Source organism: Platichthys flesus, chromosome 6, assembly GCF_949316205.1.
Source record: "Platichthys flesus chromosome 6, fPlaFle2.1, whole genome shotgun sequence".
Lineage (NCBI taxonomy): Eukaryota > Metazoa > Chordata > Actinopteri > Pleuronectiformes > Pleuronectidae > Platichthys > Platichthys flesus.
The window spans coordinates 16,150,925-16,173,252 of record NC_084950.1 but is presented as its reverse complement, the minus strand read 5'-3'; the positions used below and the strand labels follow the sequence as shown (position 1 = coordinate 16,173,252).

At 44.3% G+C, this 22,328-nt stretch overlaps 1 protein-coding gene across 1 annotated transcript in view; it reads right to left on the bottom strand.

Moving 5' to 3' along the window:
• The window catches only part of reln (reelin), a 94,814-nt gene that overhangs the window by 12,202 nt on the left and 60,284 nt on the right, over positions 1-22,328 (bottom strand). The window contains exons 10-48 of the mRNA XM_062389645.1: positions 22,034-22,274; positions 21,715-21,860; positions 18,796-18,947; positions 18,500-18,615; positions 17,964-18,172; positions 17,705-17,833; positions 17,512-17,621; positions 17,264-17,330; positions 16,760-16,993; positions 15,524-15,685; positions 14,681-14,917; positions 14,191-14,383; positions 13,338-13,450; positions 10,493-10,630; positions 10,123-10,309; positions 9,670-9,875; positions 9,362-9,533; positions 8,894-9,100; positions 8,566-8,801; positions 8,238-8,395; positions 7,940-8,147; positions 7,747-7,823; positions 7,136-7,294; positions 6,841-7,035; positions 5,224-5,497; positions 4,983-5,123; positions 4,726-4,903; positions 4,536-4,620; positions 4,227-4,409; positions 3,864-4,032; positions 3,636-3,741; positions 3,286-3,512; positions 2,950-3,173; positions 2,366-2,516; positions 1,970-2,228; positions 1,577-1,826; positions 1,272-1,440; positions 923-1,063; positions 464-641 (exon numbers count right to left, since the gene is read on the bottom strand). Coding sequence (XP_062245629.1) covers positions 464-641; positions 923-1,063; positions 1,272-1,440; positions 1,577-1,826; positions 1,970-2,228; positions 2,366-2,516; positions 2,950-3,173; positions 3,286-3,512; positions 3,636-3,741; positions 3,864-4,032; positions 4,227-4,409; positions 4,536-4,620; positions 4,726-4,903; positions 4,983-5,123; positions 5,224-5,497; positions 6,841-7,035; positions 7,136-7,294; positions 7,747-7,823; positions 7,940-8,147; positions 8,238-8,395; positions 8,566-8,801; positions 8,894-9,100; positions 9,362-9,533; positions 9,670-9,875; positions 10,123-10,309; positions 10,493-10,630; positions 13,338-13,450; positions 14,191-14,383; positions 14,681-14,917; positions 15,524-15,685; positions 16,760-16,993; positions 17,264-17,330; positions 17,512-17,621; positions 17,705-17,833; positions 17,964-18,172; positions 18,500-18,615; positions 18,796-18,947; positions 21,715-21,860; positions 22,034-22,274 — 6,787 coding nt within the window. The remainder of the gene's footprint in view (positions 1-463; positions 642-922; positions 1,064-1,271; positions 1,441-1,576; positions 1,827-1,969; positions 2,229-2,365; positions 2,517-2,949; positions 3,174-3,285; positions 3,513-3,635; positions 3,742-3,863; positions 4,033-4,226; positions 4,410-4,535; positions 4,621-4,725; positions 4,904-4,982; positions 5,124-5,223; positions 5,498-6,840; positions 7,036-7,135; positions 7,295-7,746; positions 7,824-7,939; positions 8,148-8,237; positions 8,396-8,565; positions 8,802-8,893; positions 9,101-9,361; positions 9,534-9,669; positions 9,876-10,122; positions 10,310-10,492; positions 10,631-13,337; positions 13,451-14,190; positions 14,384-14,680; positions 14,918-15,523; positions 15,686-16,759; positions 16,994-17,263; positions 17,331-17,511; positions 17,622-17,704; positions 17,834-17,963; positions 18,173-18,499; positions 18,616-18,795; positions 18,948-21,714; positions 21,861-22,033; positions 22,275-22,328) is intronic.

Sequence of the window (22,328 nt, the reverse complement as noted above, 5' to 3'; positions counted from 1 at the left end):
GGATATTGATTAAAATCAGTAATATTCAGGGGACTCATATTAATGCGTGTGTGCAATTGGTGCAGATCCAAGTAAAAATCGAGTGAATTTTAATGTGGTTTCATAAGGGGACCGATGGCCCTTGAAGGAGGTTTGTAGTGTACTGAGTGTTCTTCTCCTTCAAGAAGTTTTTTTTTATACTCTCTACTAAGCACGAGTGTAAGGTGTTCACATAAAGTTATCCTGACCCTTACAATAAAATGACAAGAGAATTAAAGAGGAGAAAGTCTGAAGGAAATGTGTATTGAGCCTTTTAATCTGTACAATCCAGAGCATATAACATGCTTCAGGGAACTTTTGTATGTTAGAATATCACAGCTAGAACATGCCATTTAAAGCGATTCATGCTTCACTACACCCTAGTTTCATAATAAATCATTTTTTAAAACAGAAAGAATAAAATCAGACGTAGATGTATACTTACGCCACTGAAGTGCAGGGCAGCACCGGAGGCAACGGCTCCACACACCGTGCTGAGCTTCCCACCAGTGAGAATGTGCCAGTGGCTGAGTGAGGGAGTTCGGCTGAAGCTGTCCTTCAGCTGGGACGGCAGAGGAACCACGGGCTCATCACAGTACTCTCCGCCCCACTCTGGGTCACACCTGGAGGACGGATGAGTCAGATGCAAATAATCATATTAGAAGATAAAGTGGCCGTCTGGTTGTGATTAATCTGATCATTTATTGGCTTTAATGCTGCGATAAAAACATAAATAGCTTTATGTGATTGAATTAAAAACATCAAGTACAAACAATAAAATGCAATAAAAACTGTCTGCACATAAATTATATGAACTTCAATAGAATTGTGGCTATTTTCTCCCCAAAATTTCAAGTTCTCATTCGCACCTCCCTGCTCATTGCTAGCAGCTGCTGTTACTTACACACAGGAGCTCTGTTGGCAGCGGCCGTGTCCAGAGCACATGTCCGGGCAGCCGTCTCCAATGTAGAGGTTATCCAGAGCCCACGTCTGCTGCTTGTCAAAGGGAGCCTGCTGGAACCAACGGAACCTGGTGGCTGGAGACCTACAGAAATACATTTATGTCACAAATACATGACAAAGATGAAGCTAAACCCTGATGTTGCACTTAAGGATTTGTATCAACACAATATTGTAGTCCTGTGTTTGCATAGAAGCAGGTCTTACTTATTGTTTGGAACATAGTCTAGTATCAGATTGTAAGTGGCACAAGTTTGTTCCTGTGTTTGAGTACAGTGAAGCACAGTGCTGACCTGACATATGAAGGGATTGGCAGGGTGATGCGTCCCCACTTGTTGAACGTGTCAGACACCAGCAGCCTCTGCAGCGTGTAGGAGGAGCAGTCAGGGCTCGTGGGCAGACAGTCTCGGACCACAGGCTGCCAGGTCAGACCCAGATCAAGAGAATACTCCAACTCCACAGCTGCATAGAGAGAAGACAAATACAATCTGAACATCATGAATCTGCAAACAAATAATAAAATCAATATAATAATATTATTAAATTAGTAAATGGCTATTTCATTTTGTATGTACACGCAGCATTTCTCTTTACTTACAGTAGCAGGAGTTGGTGACAGAGCAAGAAGCAGAAAACTCAAACTGGATGAAGGCGTCTTGACCCAAACTGATGTCAGTGGTCACAGCATAGCGAGTGTTGGACTTTTCTATGAATGCAAAAGCAGGTCCATCAGAGCCACAGACAGGCATCCGGGTTCCTCCAGGGTGAAGGAGCCACGAGCGGCCATCGATCGAGGAGAAGTCATCTTCCAAAGGTCCCCAGCCACTAGCACTGCCACCTACCACCACCTGTGGAATCCAAGATGAATTGCATAGTTGATGCAGGGCATGGACATGGGATATGACAGAGGAAGGAAACAATCTAAAGCAATCATGGAATGCGTTGCAGCCATGATTAAAAGCCTTGTGATTGGACAGATGTTCAGACGTACCTGGTCAATAACCCATGGACTGTAAAAGTGTCCGTTCTCAGAGGGCTGCCACCAGCGGAGACGAGTGGATGATGTGCGGGCACGCAGGGGGATCTCCAGGGCCACCAAGCGAGCCTGATTACTGCTGTTGCTGAAGAGAAACTCCTGGAGGAGTCCCCAGGTGAGACCTCCGTCCACAGAGAACTGCAGCAAGACAGGCTGAGAGCGAGGGTCTGGTGCCGCCTTTCCACAGCCGAGACGCAGGAAGAACTGAACAAACCTACAGAGTGAGGACATTAAAACATGAGTTGACGACTGAAAACTGTAAATTCAACAACAACAGAGAAATGTATTGGTATTTTGTTGTCAAGCTGGTAATACATATCTGTTTTCCTGTTTGTATGACAGTTGCCCTACCTGGCATTTGACAGGTCCATGTCATTAGACACCAACATCCGCAGGCCGTCCTCGCTGAAGAACAGGTGGTTCCCACTTGACATGATGCCACATTTCCTGGATGGTTTACCACCGCTGAGTTGTTTGAAACGCTCAGCATTCACAGCTCCGCCTAGAGGCACACGTTTGTACACAAAGAAGCACATGGAAAGCAACAAAACAGAAAAACACACAATCATAAATTCAGCATTTATTGTATATAGGGGAAAGTAATAGATGGGTTCAATAAAGCTATAATCAATCTAAAAACTATTGCAAAGCATGCCTAAAGTATGTACATATATATTGTTATATCTTATATATAAAAAAGAAGAAAAATTAAATTCATGATTATGAAGATATTATTAATGGTATAAGTGTTGGTTTATTTGAAACTCCAATTGCATGCATCACATTTTAATTTCAATGTGACCCAGGGTGCATTTGTGTTCCCACAGGGAAAAGAATGTGTCCATGTGTCCCAGGCCACTAGTGGTTTGAGGGCTCCGACATGAAATGGATCGTCAATGTGTGTGTACCAGGTGAGCACCTGCATGTTAGTGTACCTTCAAAGTCCTCCTTGAGGAAGTCAGGGTTGGGGGTGTCAGGTACTGAACAGTCTGGTCCAGAATAGCCAGGGTCACATGCACAGTGGGAGCCACCAATACAAGCCCCGTGGCCATTGCACATGTCCTGACACTGTGGGCCTATGTAGATGTTGTCCAGTGCCCATGTTGGAGGAGTAGAGCCAGTTGAGAAGAAACCCTGGAACCAACGGAACCTAACAGACCTGTATGGAGGTGAAAATGCTATTAGATGATATTAGAAGCAATTGAAAGTGTTTCCTGAACAGATTTCCCTTGTTATCTTTTGCTCATCAGCTGTAGGTATCACGTCCTTACCCACAGAGGCGAAGCTTGCCGAAGTGAATGACCTCCCTCCTCCAGCCCTGAGTTGTGCCAGGGAAGTAGATGCTTGCAGGGTGGAGCTCTGTGGAGCACAGTGATGAGGGGTGTGCCCCTCCAGCACAAAGAGGCACCAAAAGATGCCACGTTGCACCAAAGTCCCGTGAGAACTCAAGACGCACTGGGTGGGCAGAGGAGCTCTCAGATGTGCAGCCCACATTAATCTGGAGAAACATTAATATACAAATCACATTAAAAAAGATGATGAACCATGATTAGCATCCTAAATTAATCATTATTTTCATTGCTGCTTTGGAGAAGATGTCATCGAGGCTTTGTTTGTTCACCTCAAACTGGATGATGGTGTTCTCATTTACATCAATGTCCCTGGTGGTAATAGAGTGCTCTCCAAGCTCGCTGGAGACAAACACCATGGCTGACTCATCCTGCTCCCTGCAGCAGACACACACACAAATCCAGTTTTATCATCATTTGGGTTGACGCAAAAACAAAACATGCAAATCACGACACCTCCGTTGTTGTCATTAAGAAGGTAATTGCTGATTTTTTCTCACAGGCCAGTCTTCTGGTAGGGGCAGTAGAGGCCAGTGTTTCCCCCGGGGAAGAACAGCCAGTTGGACTCATTGGGGCCTTCATCAAAGCTGTCTATCACCACTGGTGGGTTGTTTAAGGAGCTGCCATCAATGATGAGATCATCTATCACCCACACCTCCTCCTTCTTACCTGAAGGGCATTATTTAGAAGAAATTATTAAACACTGACTGAGGAAATTTGTCCTTAAGATGGCCCAAGTGGGAACATGCAAATGTGACCACGCGTTAAGGGGAAGAGAGCTATAGAAGAAGGACAGTTTGGAAACATGACAGAAAAACAGTCAGGAGAGTTTTACACTGCTCTCAAATAGTGTCTCTGCTCACCACTGTTGTACGGCTGCCAGAGTCTGAAGCGGGTGGCGTTGGTCTGAGCACTGGCTGGCAGAGGCAGGTGAAGGAAGAGCGTGTCAGTGGAGGCTGGGAAGTAGAACTCATCCAGCAGCAGCCAGCTGATCCCTCCGTTCACCGAGTACTGCAGCAGCACTGAGTGGGAGCGCTCTGGGACACCTAAAGAAAAGCCCACAAGATGAACTGTTACACCAATTTTTTGAAAAATAAACACGTATATACACATTTGAATCAATCACACAGAAATATAACTACACAAATACAAATAAAAGAGTGAAGTGGTACCTTTAGTGATGAATTTGAAGGAGAACTGAATGTAGAGAGTGTTGGAGCAGTCCAGATCCCGTGACACTAACATTCGCAGACCATCCTGCAAATAAACATGGATTACAGGATTAGAGAAATGTCTATGTTTTTTTTTAACAGAATTTGTATTGCTCTTAATGCCGTCTGCATGATAAGTAAGACCTCTTACCCCTTTGAAGATGAGGGCAGTGCCAGATTTAAGAGGCTCTCCGCTCAGAGTTCCCCTCTCTGCTCCGTACACCTCGGGCCAGGTCTCCTGCTGCAGGTTCTCATTAAAGTCCTCTCTCAGCACAGATGGCAGAGGAGCTAAAGGCACACAGTGTGCGCCTCCATAACCCTTGTCACACCTGTGTGAGAAAGAGAGAAAAGGTAAAGGTACGTAACATTTACCTACAAAAAAAAGAAATATAAAAATGTTATACTTACAAACAACGTCCATTGTCACACAGACCATGTCCAGAGCACATCCAGGGACAGCCAGGGGCAAGTAGCACGTTATCTAGAGCCCATCCCTCTGCTCCTGGGGTGAAGTGGGTCTGGATCCAACGGAACCGGGTTCTAGGGGAGCTAAGGAGATTCAGCAGGAAGTTATAACACAGAGTCGGTTCAGCAGTTTGTGCACTTTGAGAAAAAGCTGTCCACAATTTACTATTTATAAAACACATACTTAGCAGCACTGGGCAGATAGACCGTGATCCTCCTCCAGTGTTTGTACTGGGTCGAGGTGTAGATGGAACTCTGGGTATAACCAGCGCACCCAATGGCTGGGGGCACACACTCTGGAGTAAGGAGAGACCAGTGTCGGCCGCAGTCTGAGGAATACTCCAGCCGCACGCCGTGGGAGAAGGAAGTGGACTTGCTGCATCCCATACTCAGCTCAAACTGCAGGAATGACGAGCCGGACACCTCAAAGTCCCAGCTCTCTGCGTACCTCGGCTTCTCTGCAGACACAGCATAACAGCAACGTTATATATGTAAGTATTCACCATAACGGATTGATGACATGACAGCTCCACCAAAGCGTCTTGATCACCACCTGGTGGCAGGCTGCATGTATGGGTCAAACACTCCTGCCTCTTCCATGTTAGCTGATGGGACATGGACCAAGCTAAAAAGTAATTTAATGTTTATATTATTTTAATTTCTCATTTGATGCTATAAAAACACAGTTTAGGAGGATTGACGGATTGATTCATAGTTTGTCCAGCTAGTGTATCGGGGGGGCCTCACTACCAAGGCTCCGTCCCCTGACTGCTATTCCCCAAACTCTGGCTCCAAATGATGTCATAGGTGCAAGATGACAGTGTTCATTTCTGGTATATTTTGGATTCATTTCTTGATAGTGGGAGGAAGTGGAGACTCGATCGATTTAACGTTTTTTTACTCAAAATACATAAAAAGACCCATGTTTATAAATCAACATGTTTCAGCTGCTAGAAGTCTCCCCTGGTTACCACATAAATGAAAACATTTTCTGTGCATAAAAAATACAGTTCCTTTAGGACTTTATTTGATAAAATGTCTACATCAGTGACACGTGAAATAAGGTCTTTCCTAAATCACAAAGTCAATGCAACCTTGAATGTAATAGTTTCTGTTGAGTTATGTGTGAAATGTGTGTATGATTCAGCGCATACAGGAACAAGCATCCACGTGCTTTATGTGTTCACACGGGAGCTCTTTGTTTATCGATGTGTTGCCAAATCGCTCTTGCTTTGAGCGCCTAATGAATGAGCCCGGTTGTAATGTAATATTTGTGCAAAGTAAATCGGCTCACAGCTTGGTGCAGGCATAAATAACAGGCAGGATGTTCAATCAGGTCTGCTCCTCATTCATAATGCAGGACCCTCTGCGCTGCAGTAAATGGGTGATTCAATTTCAGCCGGTTGTGTGTGTAAGACTGTGATGTCTCTGCACAGCCTCTTTTGTGGTTTGTTTGAGCACAACTGAGTGAAATCACAGTGTCTGTCTGTGGTTGCAGTGTCTAATCACATATGTGTATATTTATGTTTTACCATTGTTTTCATCCTGCTGTCCAGCTGTAGTAACATCCAACTTTGCATTCATTCACTTCAACACACAATGCTCAGCTTCTCCTTGCAAATGCAGCAGCTTCACTTGACACTGATTGTTAAGGGTGTGTTGAGTTACTCCCGCACTTTCTGAGCATACAATTTCCTCGCCTGTGTGGGAGTTGAAACTGACAACCCTATAGTCCTAAGCCCTTGTCTCCAATTGAGAGAGTGCATGCGCCTGGGAACAATAATGCAGTATAATGACTCACTGTCGATGGCCTCAGAGTTGAAGGTAAGTGCTGTGTCCAGAGACAAACAGTCCACCGTCACCTCTCCACCCTGGACACGGTACCAGTTGTGCCTCAGTGGGGTTGTGCCGTCAAACTTGTCTTGGAAACCTGTTCTTGAGCTGTCGTTCATACCGATGAAAACGTCGTCCAGCGCCCACTGGGCAGAGTGTTTCCCTACGCGAAAGGAGAGGAAGAAAGTAAATAAAAGCTGTAACTTCAAAAATATATTGCAATTCAATAAGTGCTTTCCTGTGGTGTTCAATCGTGCACTTACCTTGCTGTGGCTGCCACCAGCGAAATACTGTGTAGGAGGTTTTAGCTGCAGGTGGCAGCTCGATGGTGACCACCTGAGGCTCTAGGAAGGAGCTGAAGTCGAGCTCCCTCAGGAACTGCCACTGCACACCGTTGTTTGTAGAAAACTGCACAAGGATTCCTGGAAGAGGAGAGTGGATCACACTGTGGGGACAATTCTTTCATGGATATAGAATAGATTCAGCTGGAAATACAAACAAATTGAATAAATCCAAAAACTTTGATTATTACAGACAAATGGTTTAAGAGTTTAGCAGGTTTTTATCTGTCGCTAAAGAAACCGACTCAGACTGAGCCTTCAGCACTGCTCCAGGCTAGAGATCCACAATGTGCTGACTGATGAACACAACAGACAACACTAGACTCTGAGTCTTCATTACAAAGAAAAACACTGTCGATAAGGATCAGATCTGTAGTGACGCAAGCTTTGCTGCAAGAATCAGGATGGATCAGGAACAGATGGAAACAAGTCAAAAAAGATGTGGAGCTGCTCTCCACAGACTGCGCTGTTAAGGATCAGCCACATGAATGCAGCAGAGGGCCTCAATGCTCTAGTGCACGACAGATAATAACCTTCATTGCGGGAGCGCGGCCTCGTGCAAGTGGGCCCCAAACTTTTGCTGCCGATGCGGATGTAGAATTGGACCAACCTGTATTTAAACAGAAATGTCAAATTTAAATTTTAACTTCAAACCAATGAGCCGCAATTTAACAGGGTTGTCTGGATGATGATCATGAGAGGTTTGTAGTCGTGAATTTCACCCACCGTGTGTTGGTAGTGTCTAGAGGCACTGTGTGTGCTTCTCTCCTCCCAGGGCTACTGAAGTAGAGGGCCTTCCCTTCACCAATGATACCACAGCCTCCTCCTATCTGTCCTCCACTCAGGCTCTGCCACAGAGGACTCAGCTTCCCCTCAAAGCCTTCGGTCAGTTCCGGGGGACTGGCTACAGATGGTACGCAGCTATCCTGCTCCACTGTGGGGAAAAAAAGGGAATTGTGTGATAAAACATAAAGTTATGTCAAAAATATAACTATTATGATAGAGAAGCCATCGGGCACCGAACCTGTGAATCCCATATCACAGAAGCAGACTCCAGATATGCAGTCTCCATGTCCCCCACAGTGGTTTGGACAGGGCTCAGAGATGTAGACCCCATCCAGGGCAAAAGCTGGAGCATCTCTGTACATGCTGCTCTCCTGGAACCAACGGAACCTGGTTTTGCTGGGAAATGAGACGAAAGAGATTCAGTAAAAGGAAGGATACAGCAGGCATTAAAACTGGTGGTAGAAATGATTAATAGAAGCTATTAAGCAACTAGTATGTAGTTCAATTAGACATTTTCCAAAAACTCTTATTCAACATAGCAGCTGCATGCTTGTTACAATAGCTACCTGGCTGCAACATTGCGTGGTATTACCACAGTGACCCTGGTCCACTGTTCATAGTCTCCGGTGTTGTAGACAGTGGGCTCTCTGAGCTCACGACCACTGCCCTCACACAACCCTACCCCCGGGGTTCCTGGGTAACAGCCCTCCCTCACCAGGGCCCAGGTGCGACCGGCATCATGGGAATACTGCAGCAGGACCGGGGCAGATGCACTGAACTCTGACTCACAGCCAATGTTCAACTGGTAGGGGACACAGTGCACAGACAATTCTCAAAATGGCACCTTTAAAATTGCCCGTCCATTTGTAGTGTTTACACATTCTAAGTGGGTACCTTAAATTGAAGGGTGTAGCCAGATCGCAAGACCAGGTCTCTCGTGACAGCTACCCTATCCCCATCAGAGCGCCCAAACACCATGGCAGAGGGCGTGGGGGCACAGAAGCTGTTGTTGCTTTCCCTCTCCATGCCTTCATTACCGAGCATCAGCCACACACTCATCTGGTTCAGAGGGTAGTCGAACGCCGGCTTCTCGTAAAAGTTCTACAGAGACAGAAGGCAGGCGACTTTAGCAGAGGGCTTAGTGATAACAGGTATCAGTGTCTGCAGTGGAAAATAGTTCTCAAAAGATTAATGGATGCACTTCTGCAAAAATATTTTAAACCAGCTCTATTTCAGTTTGGCAAACACTTTCCATTACAGCAAAACAAGCAATATCTCAAGATGAAGCAGGGGCTGCAGCACAAGGTCTGAGCACAAATTAAAAGGAGTAACAGAAAATAACTCCTCAAACTGTTTCCTGACCTGCGGTAGAGTAGGATTGGCCATGGGGATGATGTGTTTCTCCCTCTCTGACAAAATGATGACGTCATCAATTGCCCACTGGTCGTAGCCCTCCCCAGAGTGAAGAGGCTGCCACCATCGAAACCTGGTGGAGGGCGTCTTCGAAACCAAGGGAAGCTCATAGTGGACAAAGCTGAGGGTGGTAGGGGAGACAGGTTCTCTTTGAAAATGTACAATCATGAACGCATCTATTACACGATGTGTCTTTGTTATGTTTGTGAAAAGGTGAAATATGAGTTTTCCCCTTTCTTCAGCCACAGGTCACTCACCGGGGTTTGGTGAAGTCGGTGAAGTACATCTCGGCGATGAGACCCCAGCTGATTCCCCCGTCGTTGCTGTACTGCAGCAACACTCCTTCTTCTCTGCTGTCGGCCTGGTTACACTCGGCCCAGTCTCCGCCCACCCGCAGGTAGAACTGCACAAACTCCGCCCATTCTGTGTCCAGGTCCCAGCTCACCAGCTGCCTCAGCCCAGCCTGACAACAACACGCATGTTCATCTATCAAGTAGCAAATAATACCTATGACATGCAGGAAGTACTGTAAAGGTTATTTGTGGGGAGTCCATGTAGTACTTATATATCACAGCCACTTTTCAGTAACCAATACATGGTATCAATATAGTATGAGTAAGTATAGATACAAAAAATTCAACAACTACATTATTAAATAACCAAAATGCAAAAAATGCTATTTTTTGGGGTAAATTTTCTAGCTGTTGTACCTTGCTGAAGTACAGAGATGATCCAGATGAGACCACACCGCAGCCCATGTCGGGGGTCACCACCTCTCCACCAATCACCTCTTGCCAAGTGGCCAGCATTGCATCCTGGGACTCAAAGTCAGAGAGCACACTGGAGGACAGGGAGGTAACGGGCTGGCAGTCTGTTCCTGTGAAGCCATCGTCGCACCTACGGAGAAGACGGAGGCTGAATTTCTTATCTTTCATCTATGATTTAATGTGGTAGCTGAACATATTTATGGGCCTCCATGTTGAGTGTGATAAAAAAAGTAATAAAGCAAAAGCTCAGGAAGTTTTATTGTGTGTGTGTGACTGTGTGTGTGTGTGTGTGTGTGTGTGTGTGGAGGCTGACCTGCAGTGTCCATGGTCACACCAGCCGTGTCCGTGACACATGTTAGGACACTGCTGACCGATGTAGATGTCGTCCAGGGCCCACTCATCCTGCTCTCCATAGTAGTTCTGGATCCAACGGAACCGTGTGGCACTGGACCTAAAGACAAACACACGTGGGCTACTGTAATTGGCTGCTCAGTTATATAAAAAAAACATTATAAATACTGTAAATAACAAATATTCAAAACATCATCAAGTTGAAAAGGGAGTTTGCGTGTTCTCTCCATGTCGGTGTGGGTTTTCTACGTGTTTTCCGGCTTCCTCAAACATTCCAGAGACATGCAGAGTTCGGGTTAGGTTGATAGGAGATTCTAAACTGACTGGAGGTGTGAATGTGAGTGTGAATGGTCTTCCGTCTTCTGTATGTTGGCTCTGTGATACATTCAATTACATTACATTACATTATATTTCATTTAGCTGAAGCTTTTATCCAAAGCGATTTACAATAAGTGCATTTAACCCTGAGGGTACAAACCCAGAACAACAGGAATCAAGAAAGTACAATTTCTTCAAAAATAAAGCGAAAGTGCTATAAGTAAGGGCCATTTAAGTGCTACTAAATTGTCAGTTTCAAAAATTGTTAGTATTTTTTCATTTTATTTATTCACGGTATAGTCGGAAGAGGTATGTTTTTAGTTTGCGGCGGAAGATGTGTCAACTTTCTTATGTCCGGATGTTGATGCGGAGCTCATTCCACCATTTAGGAGCCAGGACAGCAAACTGTCTTGATTTTGATGAGTGTTTAGCTCGCAGTGAGGGAGCAACGAGCCGATTGGCCGACGCAGAGCGGAGTGAACAGACTGGGGTGTAACGTTTAACCATGTCCTGGATGTAGACTGGACCTGATCCGTTCACCGATGACCAGGGTGTACCCCGCCTCTCGCCCAGTGTCAGCTGTGACTGGTTCCAGGTTACCCTCTGACCCTTGAGGGGCTAAGCCACATAGATAATGGATAGATAAAATATATATATAAAAAATACATTAAAAATCACATGGCAGCAATATCTAGTATACTGACAATAACACTATGTCACTAATCCATTTCTCTACCAGGGATGGTTGTTGATTGAATTTTACAGCAAATAAAGATTAACCTTATCTCATGTGGGTTTTCCTGTGTGTGTGTTTGTGTGTGTGTGTGCGTATTTTTTAAGTGAGAGTCTGGGATCTGCAGCTGTGCAAATTGTATATGAGAGAGAGGGCTTAATATCACATCATCTGTTAAATGTAGGTTGTGCTTTTGTGTGCAAGTGTGTACATGTTTGTGCATGTGACCTTCCTGTTAGTTGCATGTACAGTAATGATGAATGGAGTTAGCAGCGTAGGTTGTCAGGCATATCGGGGGTTTATGTAGCAGGCACGTTTTGCGTTGCTGCTAATCCGGTAACCCATATCTACTCGGACCACCTCCTGATCATATAGAGTTACAACCATGGCTGTTTTACTACCATTTACTGCCATGACCCGGTGACCTCTAATCCCACACAGCAGGAGATGTGACCACCTATATTTACTGTAGGAGCAAGGGAGTAGAATGAGATGGAGGTGGAGGTCACGATGCTCAGTGTGGGGAAGGTTTATGTTATTATTTGAGTTGATTTATATGTGATTCTGAGATGTACAAGTAGATGTGTTTTCCCACCATTAAAAAGGGACTGTTTTTCTCCCGCTTGCTCTTTAAAGTGAATAATTAAAGTCTTGTTAGCCTGATACAAACTAATTACAGTCTTTGTGTTGGCACAGGCAGAATACCAACAGGGTACCAGTGAATCAGCAGCTGAGAGGTAAACCAGGGCAGTCAGATCGGAGCAGCTCACACAGCTAGAATCATTGGTATGGCAAATACAGATGTGAAGCCAGAGCTGGAAGAAGCTCCCACATGACTCAGACCCCCCTGTGTGGGAGGACTGTATTTTTCCAGTTAGTTGTTGCAACAGCGATCTACACTTAGTAAGGAGTAGTGAAACAAACTGAAAACACATGTCAACATATTACTCCATATATGATTATCCAAGTGGGTCGGGGTGAAAACAGAGCAGGACTCAAACTCCTCTATCCACAACATGAGTGTTTATGGCTGTGGCTATGTCACCATACTCAAACGGTGCATCGCCACTGTGCTCTTCCTTAAAGTGCTAATATTTTAGTAATGAAGTTTCTCAGAAACTAAGCATTTTACACTAAATAACAGATGTATTCAAATGGCACACAAGCCACGTTTTAGTGCTCTTTTTTTAGTGGCTATGCTCTGGGCAGATTTAAGTATTTTGCATCATGGGAATGCAGGTAGGAATTTCCTGGTTAGTGTTTATTTAAAGCCCAGTGTGATGTGTCACTGATAATGTTGTGCAATCACTGGGAGCCGCTTTGGAGAAAAGGCTGCTTTCATCTGCTGCTTTCTTTCTCAGGCGGTAATTCATGGATATTAAAGAAAAATGTGTGTGCAGTTTAGTGCAGATCTAAATATCAAATATATTCATATAAAAAATGTACATTAAATCTGGCTGTTAGACCTTCTTTGTCTGTTAGCTAGACACATTACAGAAAAAGGACTTGAAATATTTACACAAAGCTTGGTGGAAGGATGTGGTATGGGTCGGGGGGGAACCTGATACATTTTTGTGCAGATTTGGATGCGTGGGCAGATCCGGGTTTGATATCTCCTGCTATTCTAGTGTTTGTTGTAGCAGATTGTTGCTGCTTCTCCGAGTGATTGTGCTCGTTAACTGCAATTAATAACGGGAAACTCAGATCAGAGAAAAATGTTTCATCTGGGTCTATTGCACAGACGTGCACTACTTACCATGTCTTTTGAGGCAGAGACAGAGTGATGCGTCTCCAGTCTTTAAACTCTGACGGGTGGTAGACGCTCGGGGCTGTAAACTCAGCGCAGCTTGTCATGCCGGGCAGACAGGCCTAGGTGAAGGCAATGAGGGGTTTTATTATGGGACACTTTTTATGCTTCTCTAAATGTTCATTTCTCAAATCAAATAAACAAGTTATATTTATTATTGTGGCATTTACTTCTTTAAAAACAACACAATAATCTTTAAAATGTCATTTGGCGTCATCAGCATCTCAGCATGTGCAAATAAAAGGCTAATTCAGGATTAGAGTATCTCTGACCTTGAACACTGGAAGACAAGCGAGGATTAACAGGACAGGACATCCAGAGAGTTACATTCTGCACTTGCCAGATGACTGCATTTTCATGCACGAGAGAATTAGAGAAAACTCGCTGATTCATTACGCCCCATTCAATTTCAAAGGACTTACAAATCCTGGCAGATACTTTGGCGCCTTATGAATATTTATGAGCCAGTTGTGATCACAGAAAGTCTTTGTGGAATCATGGGAAGATAATCTGCTTGCTGATTCAAGTGTTGTCATGTAATTGCTGATAGCAGGATGATAAAAAGTAACTGCAACGATTTCTCATCTGAAACAAAGTGTCTACTTATTTACTCATTATTACTGATGCTGTAATAGGTTAATCAATATTCATGTTCATGAATAAATGAGAAGTTTCTTCCTCTCTCTTCTTCTGCAAGTCTGCTAGTTATAAACAAACGTGTGGGTCGGGCTGTTTAAACTAAAGAGGTTGGATGTTAACACCTCTCATGAGGAACCAGGGCGGACACGTGCAATGCTCCTACCTCTTTGACCAGGTGCCAGGTGAGGCCGTGATTCGTAGAGAACTCCAGGCGAACCTGTGTGTCAATGTGGGGAGAGGGCTCGCGGCCACAGCCCATGACCAGTGAGAACTGCAGACTGTAAGAGGCTCCGATCTGCATCGATTGCGTTTCCACATAACGGATGCTTGAGCCGGGGCTGGGCTCACCAGAGAAACTGGAGGATGACCGGGAGGAAATCATGTGTCAGCCACTGATAAACATAATCTCAAAGCCAGCAAGTTTCACAAATAACAAAATACAATATTAGACAATTTAATCCAAAGCGTCAGGACTTTGAAGATTCTGCAAGAAACTATTACACACTGAATGTAAGGAAAACCCCTGTACTTAATCAAACCCAGTTGACAAAATTCTTAACAGTAAAAACAAGCTAATCTGAATCACATTACCAACTGCTGATTCATATTTTATCTCTACTGACCCACATTACCGGAGCATTGAGGCCTCTTACCTGAGTGTCCAGTCATGCTGGCAGTAGGGTTGGACGTGGCCGAGATAGAAACCCAGACTCTGGGTGACGTCGAGCACGTTGCTGAAGTCCAGACTTATGGTGTTGAACAGCACAGAGGTCATGCTGATTTCATCCAGGGCCCACACATCCTGACTGCGGCCCGAGTGGTACGGCTGCCACCAGCGAAACTGCACGCCGAACTTACGAGCACCAGCCGGGAGTTCGACAGATACAATCCTAATGGGGAAAAAATTATTGTAAAACTGGACTTCAAGGCTCTTAATGGGGCGTTTGCATGAAATAACCTGTGTGCAGTACGTTCCATTGCCAAAATCATATAAATGTAAAGGTGAGGGGTATATTTGCTGGCAGTAACAATAATGCTGAACATTTCATCTGGAATAATCACACGCACTCACTGAGCGTAGACTCAGGCTTTGACTTGGTTATAACAATGCTATGCAGGGTTTCCTATAAAATGGACACAACCCCTTTCAAATTTGATGATGAGAGGTCTAGGCCCTAACCCTATATAGTAAATATTTGTTCTTGTGCCTTTCACTAAACTGGTGCCTGGAACTTGCCCCTGACTCACTGACCCGCGTTGGCCTTCCTCTGTTGGCTGGTGAAGAGTTTTGACCCCTGGGCTGTGCATCTGGAAGTCAGCCCACTTTGTCTTCATTACTCACTTATATGACTTAACCTGACTCAATGGGTCCCAGTGGCTTACACCTTCAGTACACCATTAGCAGTGCAAATGTGTGTTAATGGACTCTTAGTGTCTCTATGGAATCATACGCATACCAGCCTGTGCACACACACACTATAACACACGGCAGGTACCTTGGCTCATGGAAGCCTTGGTAAGCGTAGTGCTGCAGCAGTGTCCAGGTGATGCCGTTGTCTGAGGAGTAATGTAGCAGGACGCCCTCTCCGGGCTGGTCTGGAGCGGGACATGAGCTCAGGGTGCTGCGACTGCCCAGCCGAAGAGTGAACTGCAGGTACCTGCAAAGAAGCAAAGTGAGGAGATGAAAACACGGATGGGACGAGCCGGTTAGGATGAGGGGAGCAGCGGTTGAGACGGACATAGTAACGTGCAAAAATGGAAATGAAAAAACAGAAAGAGAGGAAAGAGCAGGTTGACAAATGAGAAGAAAGTAAGGTGAGTAAGAGTGTGTTCAGGAAGGAGAGTAGAGAAGGAGAGAAAAAGAGAGAGAGAGAGGGGTAAAAGGGTAGATAAACAGACAGTAGAGTAGAGCGAGAGGTGGGAGGAAAGTGGCAGGATGATGGATGAGATGATTAAATGAATGAGGATAAAATTGGATGAGAGTAGGTGGAGGAAAGGAAAGAATAAGACAGGGAGAGTGCGAATGAGAGACAGAGTTCATTTCTGTGTAATCATGTTAACTGCACATAGTCCTGATGTAGTGTGAGCTTCGGAATTCTTATGTTTTTATTCATGTTTTGGCAATAATATTATAATCTACACTAATGTAATATTTATAATAATTTCCACTTTCAGTCACTCTCCCCTTAACAGTTTTCTCTGTCTTTGGCAGAGCTGGACTTTCCTTAGTGCTGCAGTTTCCTCTTTCATGCAGCTGTTCACTCGATCAACCAGGAAAATAGCATTAAACACAGCCATCAGGTGGCACACTGAGAGCCGCAACAGGCATAATCAATCCAGCACAGAAGCCGTAGCAAAATTCATCTCTCCTGCTCTTTTTTTCTCTTTCACATTTATCCCGTGCTTTCATTTCTCCTCTCATCTGCAGCCCTCCCCATAATCATAATCCATCTACCAGGGAGGAAAAGTGAGTATGAGGGTAAGAGGGGATTGATGAAGCAGGAGAATGGATATCAACTGAAGAGAGGACACAATTTTACAAGTAATCTGCTGATGGCAAGATGTTTTCCTTGTGTGCATGTATTGTAAACAACATACTCGCACAAGAGCACACACATGGGTTCCTTTTAATCTTTTGCCTGCATGAACAAGCTCATTTTTGTTTTAAAAAAAAATGATAATCCTGATTAATTGATTCTAAAAAATATGTAATTTATCAGCTTTTCCATTACCTGGCCTGGGAGCTGTCTAACGGAGCCGTGACCAAATGCCTCCTGCTGTCCCTGTTGAAGACCAGAGCCTTGCCACTGGCCAGCACCCCGCAGCCGAAGCTGACCTCGGCCCCGCGTAGGGAAGAGAAACTGTGGTAGGAAGAGAGGCGTGGGCTGGAGAAGCCCTCGGACAGGAAGGCTGGGAAGGTCTGGGAGGCAAGCTCACAGGCTGGGCCACTAAAGCCTGGGTCACATCTGGGAGGAGAGGAGAGGAGAGGAGAGGAGAGGAGAGGAGAGGAGAGGAAAGGAGAGGAGAGGAGAGGAGAGGAGAGGAGAGGAGGTAAGATATTAAAAAAATTAACGAATGTAATGACAAAAATAGACAGAGATGAAATTCCATTAATAAATCACAAGCATAATACAATTTGATTAATTTTGAATGGTGATTGGTGCTTGGAGGCATTAGGTGGATAATGAGCAGACTCTTACTGGTTTTATTTGGTTTAGTAAAAAGCAGATCCTTACTTGCAGCCTGTGCGGGAACAATGTCCTCTCCCGGAGCAGAAACGAAGACAGGCTGGACCAACATACACTGAAAAATAAATGAAGAGAAATAAATGAGCTTTTACAGTCATAAATATGTTTTTAATATGGTTGAGCTATGATAATCTTTGATGGCCCTAGACACGTGTGTGTATTATCTTAGAAGATGTAAAATAGAGAGAATATATTGTATCAATGGAAAAAAAACATGTGAACTGTTTAGTTCTAACCATTGTCTATGGCCCACATGTTGCTCGTTCCAGTGCCGGACTGCTTCCAGCGAAACCGTGTCATCTCTGAAAGAGCAGCGTTGGGCAGAGGGATAGAGATTCTTGTCCATCTGCAGAAGTGCGACAGTGTGTTCACGTAGAGGTACACAATATTATCAGAAAATGATCGATAGATGTGCATTCCCATTCATACCCGCTGTAGTTGTCGGAGGAGTAGATGGTGCTGTGAGGTAGGTGGGGTCCAGCGCAGAGCTCTGGCAGACACTCAGTGTGAAGCAGGGACCATGAGCGACCGTGGTTGGTGGAGAACTCCAGGCTGACGCTGATAAAAGGGAACACGGGAGGTTTTTAAGCTCAACATTTGAAAAAAACAGAATTAGATTTTCACAGATCACTCAACTCCATATTTTCAGAAGAAGCACTGGCTCACCCAGTTGTACAGTGTGCCTCACCTGTTGGCCGGCTGGTATGACCCACAGCCGAGGTTGATGGAGAACTGAGCGACATGTGTCTGCGTGCCAGGCAGCACAGGGAGCAGCTGCATGAAGTCCACGGCCCAGACGTGGCGGTTGGCCCCCCCATGTGATCGTTGCTCCAGGCAGAACTGGGTGACTGGGGTTTGTAGCTCAGTGGGCAGCGCCACCGATACCTCAGCAGGAGTCTGAGAAGAGAAATGAATGATATAAGGAATCGATCGCTTATTTACTCATTCGAACAACATTTTAATTAATGAAATGTCAAAAGATAGAGAAAATTGCAGTTAGTTAAAATCACAATTCCCCAAAGTTCAATTCTAAAAACCATGTGACAGTCCTTTTAATATAGATAATTCATTAGACACACAATTAATGACATGAGAAAAGAAAAGCAGCAAATCCTCACGGAGTAGTAACATAAAGTCTGTTTACACAATAAATAATTTAAATTACTTCATAGAAATAAACTGGCACTGGATCTTTCATTTGTGAATATGTTGTTTAAGTCTCACCCTATAAGAGGAGTATGGAAGCGTGTCGAGCACCACACGTTCCCGTCTGCCTTCAGACCTCCCAAACAGAATGACATCATTCTCATGGGACTCTCCTTGATCACATTCGCCACCACCTAAACACAAACACACCTTAATAAGTTCATGCAAAGTAACTCACAAGTGCAACAAAAATACCAGTGAGGTTGCCATACAGAATAAGACCATTACTGTGAGTGATGTATTACTACACGTTAACCTCACTATTTCTTGACCCAAATAAATGACAGAATGATGGAATGGGGGATTTTCCATACCCATGGTGAAGTAGAAGCGGAGGTTTCCATAAGACGTGGTGTCGAGGTATGGGGTGCACACCCGCCTCCGGCCCTCCTTCTCAAACACGAGGGCCGAGCCCGACTCAATCTCTCCACACTGGGTCCCATAAACAGCTCCCTCTATGTCCCAGCTGTATGAAACACACGGACAGGGCGGGTAGGTTCAGTAAGGAAAATACTGTATATTTATTTTAGAGGTGGGTGTTACCTCGAGTGTATGATGCACATGTCGTCTACGGTCACATCACTGACTGTTTAACAACCTGGTTGAACGCCAGCAACACTAAAACTTTTAGAGTCTTTGAAGAAAAGAACACGTCAAGTCCTTGACTGTAAACATTTTCATCATCGCTCAGCATTAAAACTGTCACGTATTACGTGCTCCTGTGTTGCCTGTTTAAAAATATTACTGATATATAATACAATGGTGTCCTGAATTGTGCTTTTTGCTATAATTATTGTTCTCTTCTGTTTTCATTTTTGCTCGTCATGCCTATAAACGATCACAACGACTTTGTAGTTTTAATCTTATATTTACATATTCTGTTTTGAGGGTGACTTGTAACAGACAAAAAACAGCCTCTTGGCTAACTCTGGTCCATTTACAGCAATGTTTATTAATGTGCACTGTCCCTGCTGAATAAACCAATAAATAAAAATGGAAAGAGACAGGATTTCAACAACATTAATAATTAGAAAAAAGTTACTAAAGCAAAGTAGATTATGTGTTACTCGTCACAAGCTATAGGTAACTCATTGGTAATGCATGTTTACACAGTCAGCGGATGATTTTCTCAATTTCATGTGCATATATTATATACAGATAAAAAACAAAAAAGGAAACAAAATTATTTGTAAATTTGGAGCACAACAAAATATAAACTTTAACACCATCATACTGAAGAGTCATTTCCTGTATTAAACACTCAATCTGTGTTAAGGGTTTAAATTATTGTAGTTAGGTTAGTAAAGTATACTTTAAATTGTCAACAGTTATTTATAAGTAATAAAAAAGTCTTATACTCTATCTTCTAATTATCGACGGCCGCTTGGTGTCTTTTTGCACTGTTCAGACAAGGGAACTGTTGTTAAAGTATTGATTTAGCACTGGTGTCCCCCCAAAAAAAACGATACCCAACCCTAATTAACACTTATGTTCATAGATTGCCTCTTTTACACATCATCTCCTCTGGACTATTACTGAAGTCAGGAAACAGTTGCCAGAATTCACATCTTGCCGGCCAACAAACACACAATCCCAGAAATACTGAATAACTCACCTGGAAAGACAGCTGATGCATAAAGAACACACACCTGCAGTCGCACAGCGGAGAGAGGCTCCTCATTAGCACTGACAGAAGTTAACTCAGTGTGTCAGCCCTCTCCTGCGTTCCTCTGCCCCTCCCTCTCCTTCCTTCTCCCCCCCACTGCTTCCTCTCTGTTCTCTGTCATACAGCGTATAGGCTGCTGGGCTTCTGTCATAGCTGGTGTTTGGTTAAATGACACTTAGGGGTGTGCGCCGTCACCATAAAACCCTTTCCTGCTTACTTCACGCATGTGTCAGCCCGTGACACCTGGCGGGGGAGAGAGTATGCGGGTGCAGCGTGTTGGCGTGCTGCAGGGAAGGCGTGAGGGTACAGGGGGACTGTGGAAACACACTCTTGTTCGAGGGTCCTTCTCATTAATGGAAAATGTAGTGACAGACCTGGTGCATGAGGCCCGTTAATTACTCTCAGGCAGGAACACGATCTATCATCCGTCTCAATTCTCTCTCCACCTCTCACTGTGCTTCTGACAGGGTTTCCTTGCTTTTCGCTGTCCGGTGTATATTTGTGTGTTTGTGTTTGCTTGCATATGTGTGTGTGTCGCACTCTGAAAAGATGGGCTGCAGTCAGAGTCGTGGCATTCACCTGCGTGAGCTTGACGCAACACGCTGCATGTTGTGTGCTTGACATATGACAATAGACAGGTGTCAGAGCTCATGTATACATGAGCCCAGAGATACCCCAGAGTACCTGATGATGTTCCTCTCCATGAAATCTCCCTTTCCAGACTTATATAGTTTGGTTTCGTAATATATTTTCATCATTTAACACCATAAAAGGATAGCGCCTCAGGTCTGGCAACAAATTTCCGTTTTACTGCATTAACTTCATTGCCTTCGACTAAACTCCCCCTCATCATCAGGTCAGCTGAGGCACTGCCAAATTTTAAAAGCCTTTTAAAAAAAACTGTAAATCTACATAGACTGGCATTTTTATAAAGTATTAATCCGGTGGTTATACTCAGCTTTAATTACCCTGTTTGACCTTCTCCTGTAATTGTTTTGTCTTTTATGGCGTTCTATTTTAATGTACACCCTGTGGTTGTGAAGGGTGCAGTAGAAATACAGTGACTCATTCACTTCATAACGAAATGTATATGAGATGATCAAGACAGGTGGGTGGGGGCCAGTTAGACCTATTGCACAGTCGCACATATGTGAATGCAAAGTGAATATCGTGGGTCATGGTTCGCCACTGATTTTATCATTTTCAAGATATGTGACTGTTGAAATACATCGTGATTCATTGAAATAGTACCAGGAGAGGCAAGGTACAGTGTGGGAGCATTCCTAACCTGGAAAAAATGTTCCCTCTTTATTGTTTTTCTCAAAGTGTTCATAAACTTTAGGGAGAAGGAAATTATTTATCATGAAAATTTAAACTGTCAAATGTTTTAGTTAATGTCTCTTAACTGCTTCAAATGCTGAACCTATATAAATATTTGTACATGTTGGGAGTTCTGCAGAAACACTCTTTGTAGGTGGTTGTTTTCAAACAATGTATCAGTTTTACAGGGATTTTGTAAGGGGCCTTAGGTCTTAATGGTTTATATATGAGTATTAGTTTGACTTACTTTGATGGCAGGCTCTCAAAGTCTTCCTCCCAGTAGCTCCTTCCCTCTTCCCTGTGCAGATCAATGTCTCTGGTGGAGGCAAAGCTGTGGCCAACGCCCTCACCACCATGGAAATACAGAGCGTTGCCCTCAGACTGACAGGAGTGCTGGCCAATAAGAACACAGGCGTTAAAACATGCAACATAATGTAAATCAATATTCTTGACAACATTACTTGATTATGACATTCATTCAACTTTCGTCAATAACACTGGTCATTGGGGATTGGTCAACTGCATATATAATGAGAGGGCTGGAGGACATCCACATGTCAGCATACCTTGATGGTAGCTCCAGGGAAGAAGAGCCAGTTAGCAGTGTCTGGGGGGTCTAAGTTGTCCTCCATGAGGGGGGCCCTGTGAGCAGCGTTGACCAGGAGCAAGTTGTCCATCCCCCAGCAGGACTCGTAGCCTTCGGGGCCCTGAGGGGCCTCCTGAGACCATCGGAGACGAACGCCTTCAGCTCTTGAGTGGTGTGGCATGGGAAGGAGGTGGATGACGGTGCTGCTGTTGGAGGGGGCTCTAGGAGAGAGAAATGGAGGGTCTCAATGAATGTGGAGATAGTGGTTGTATTCA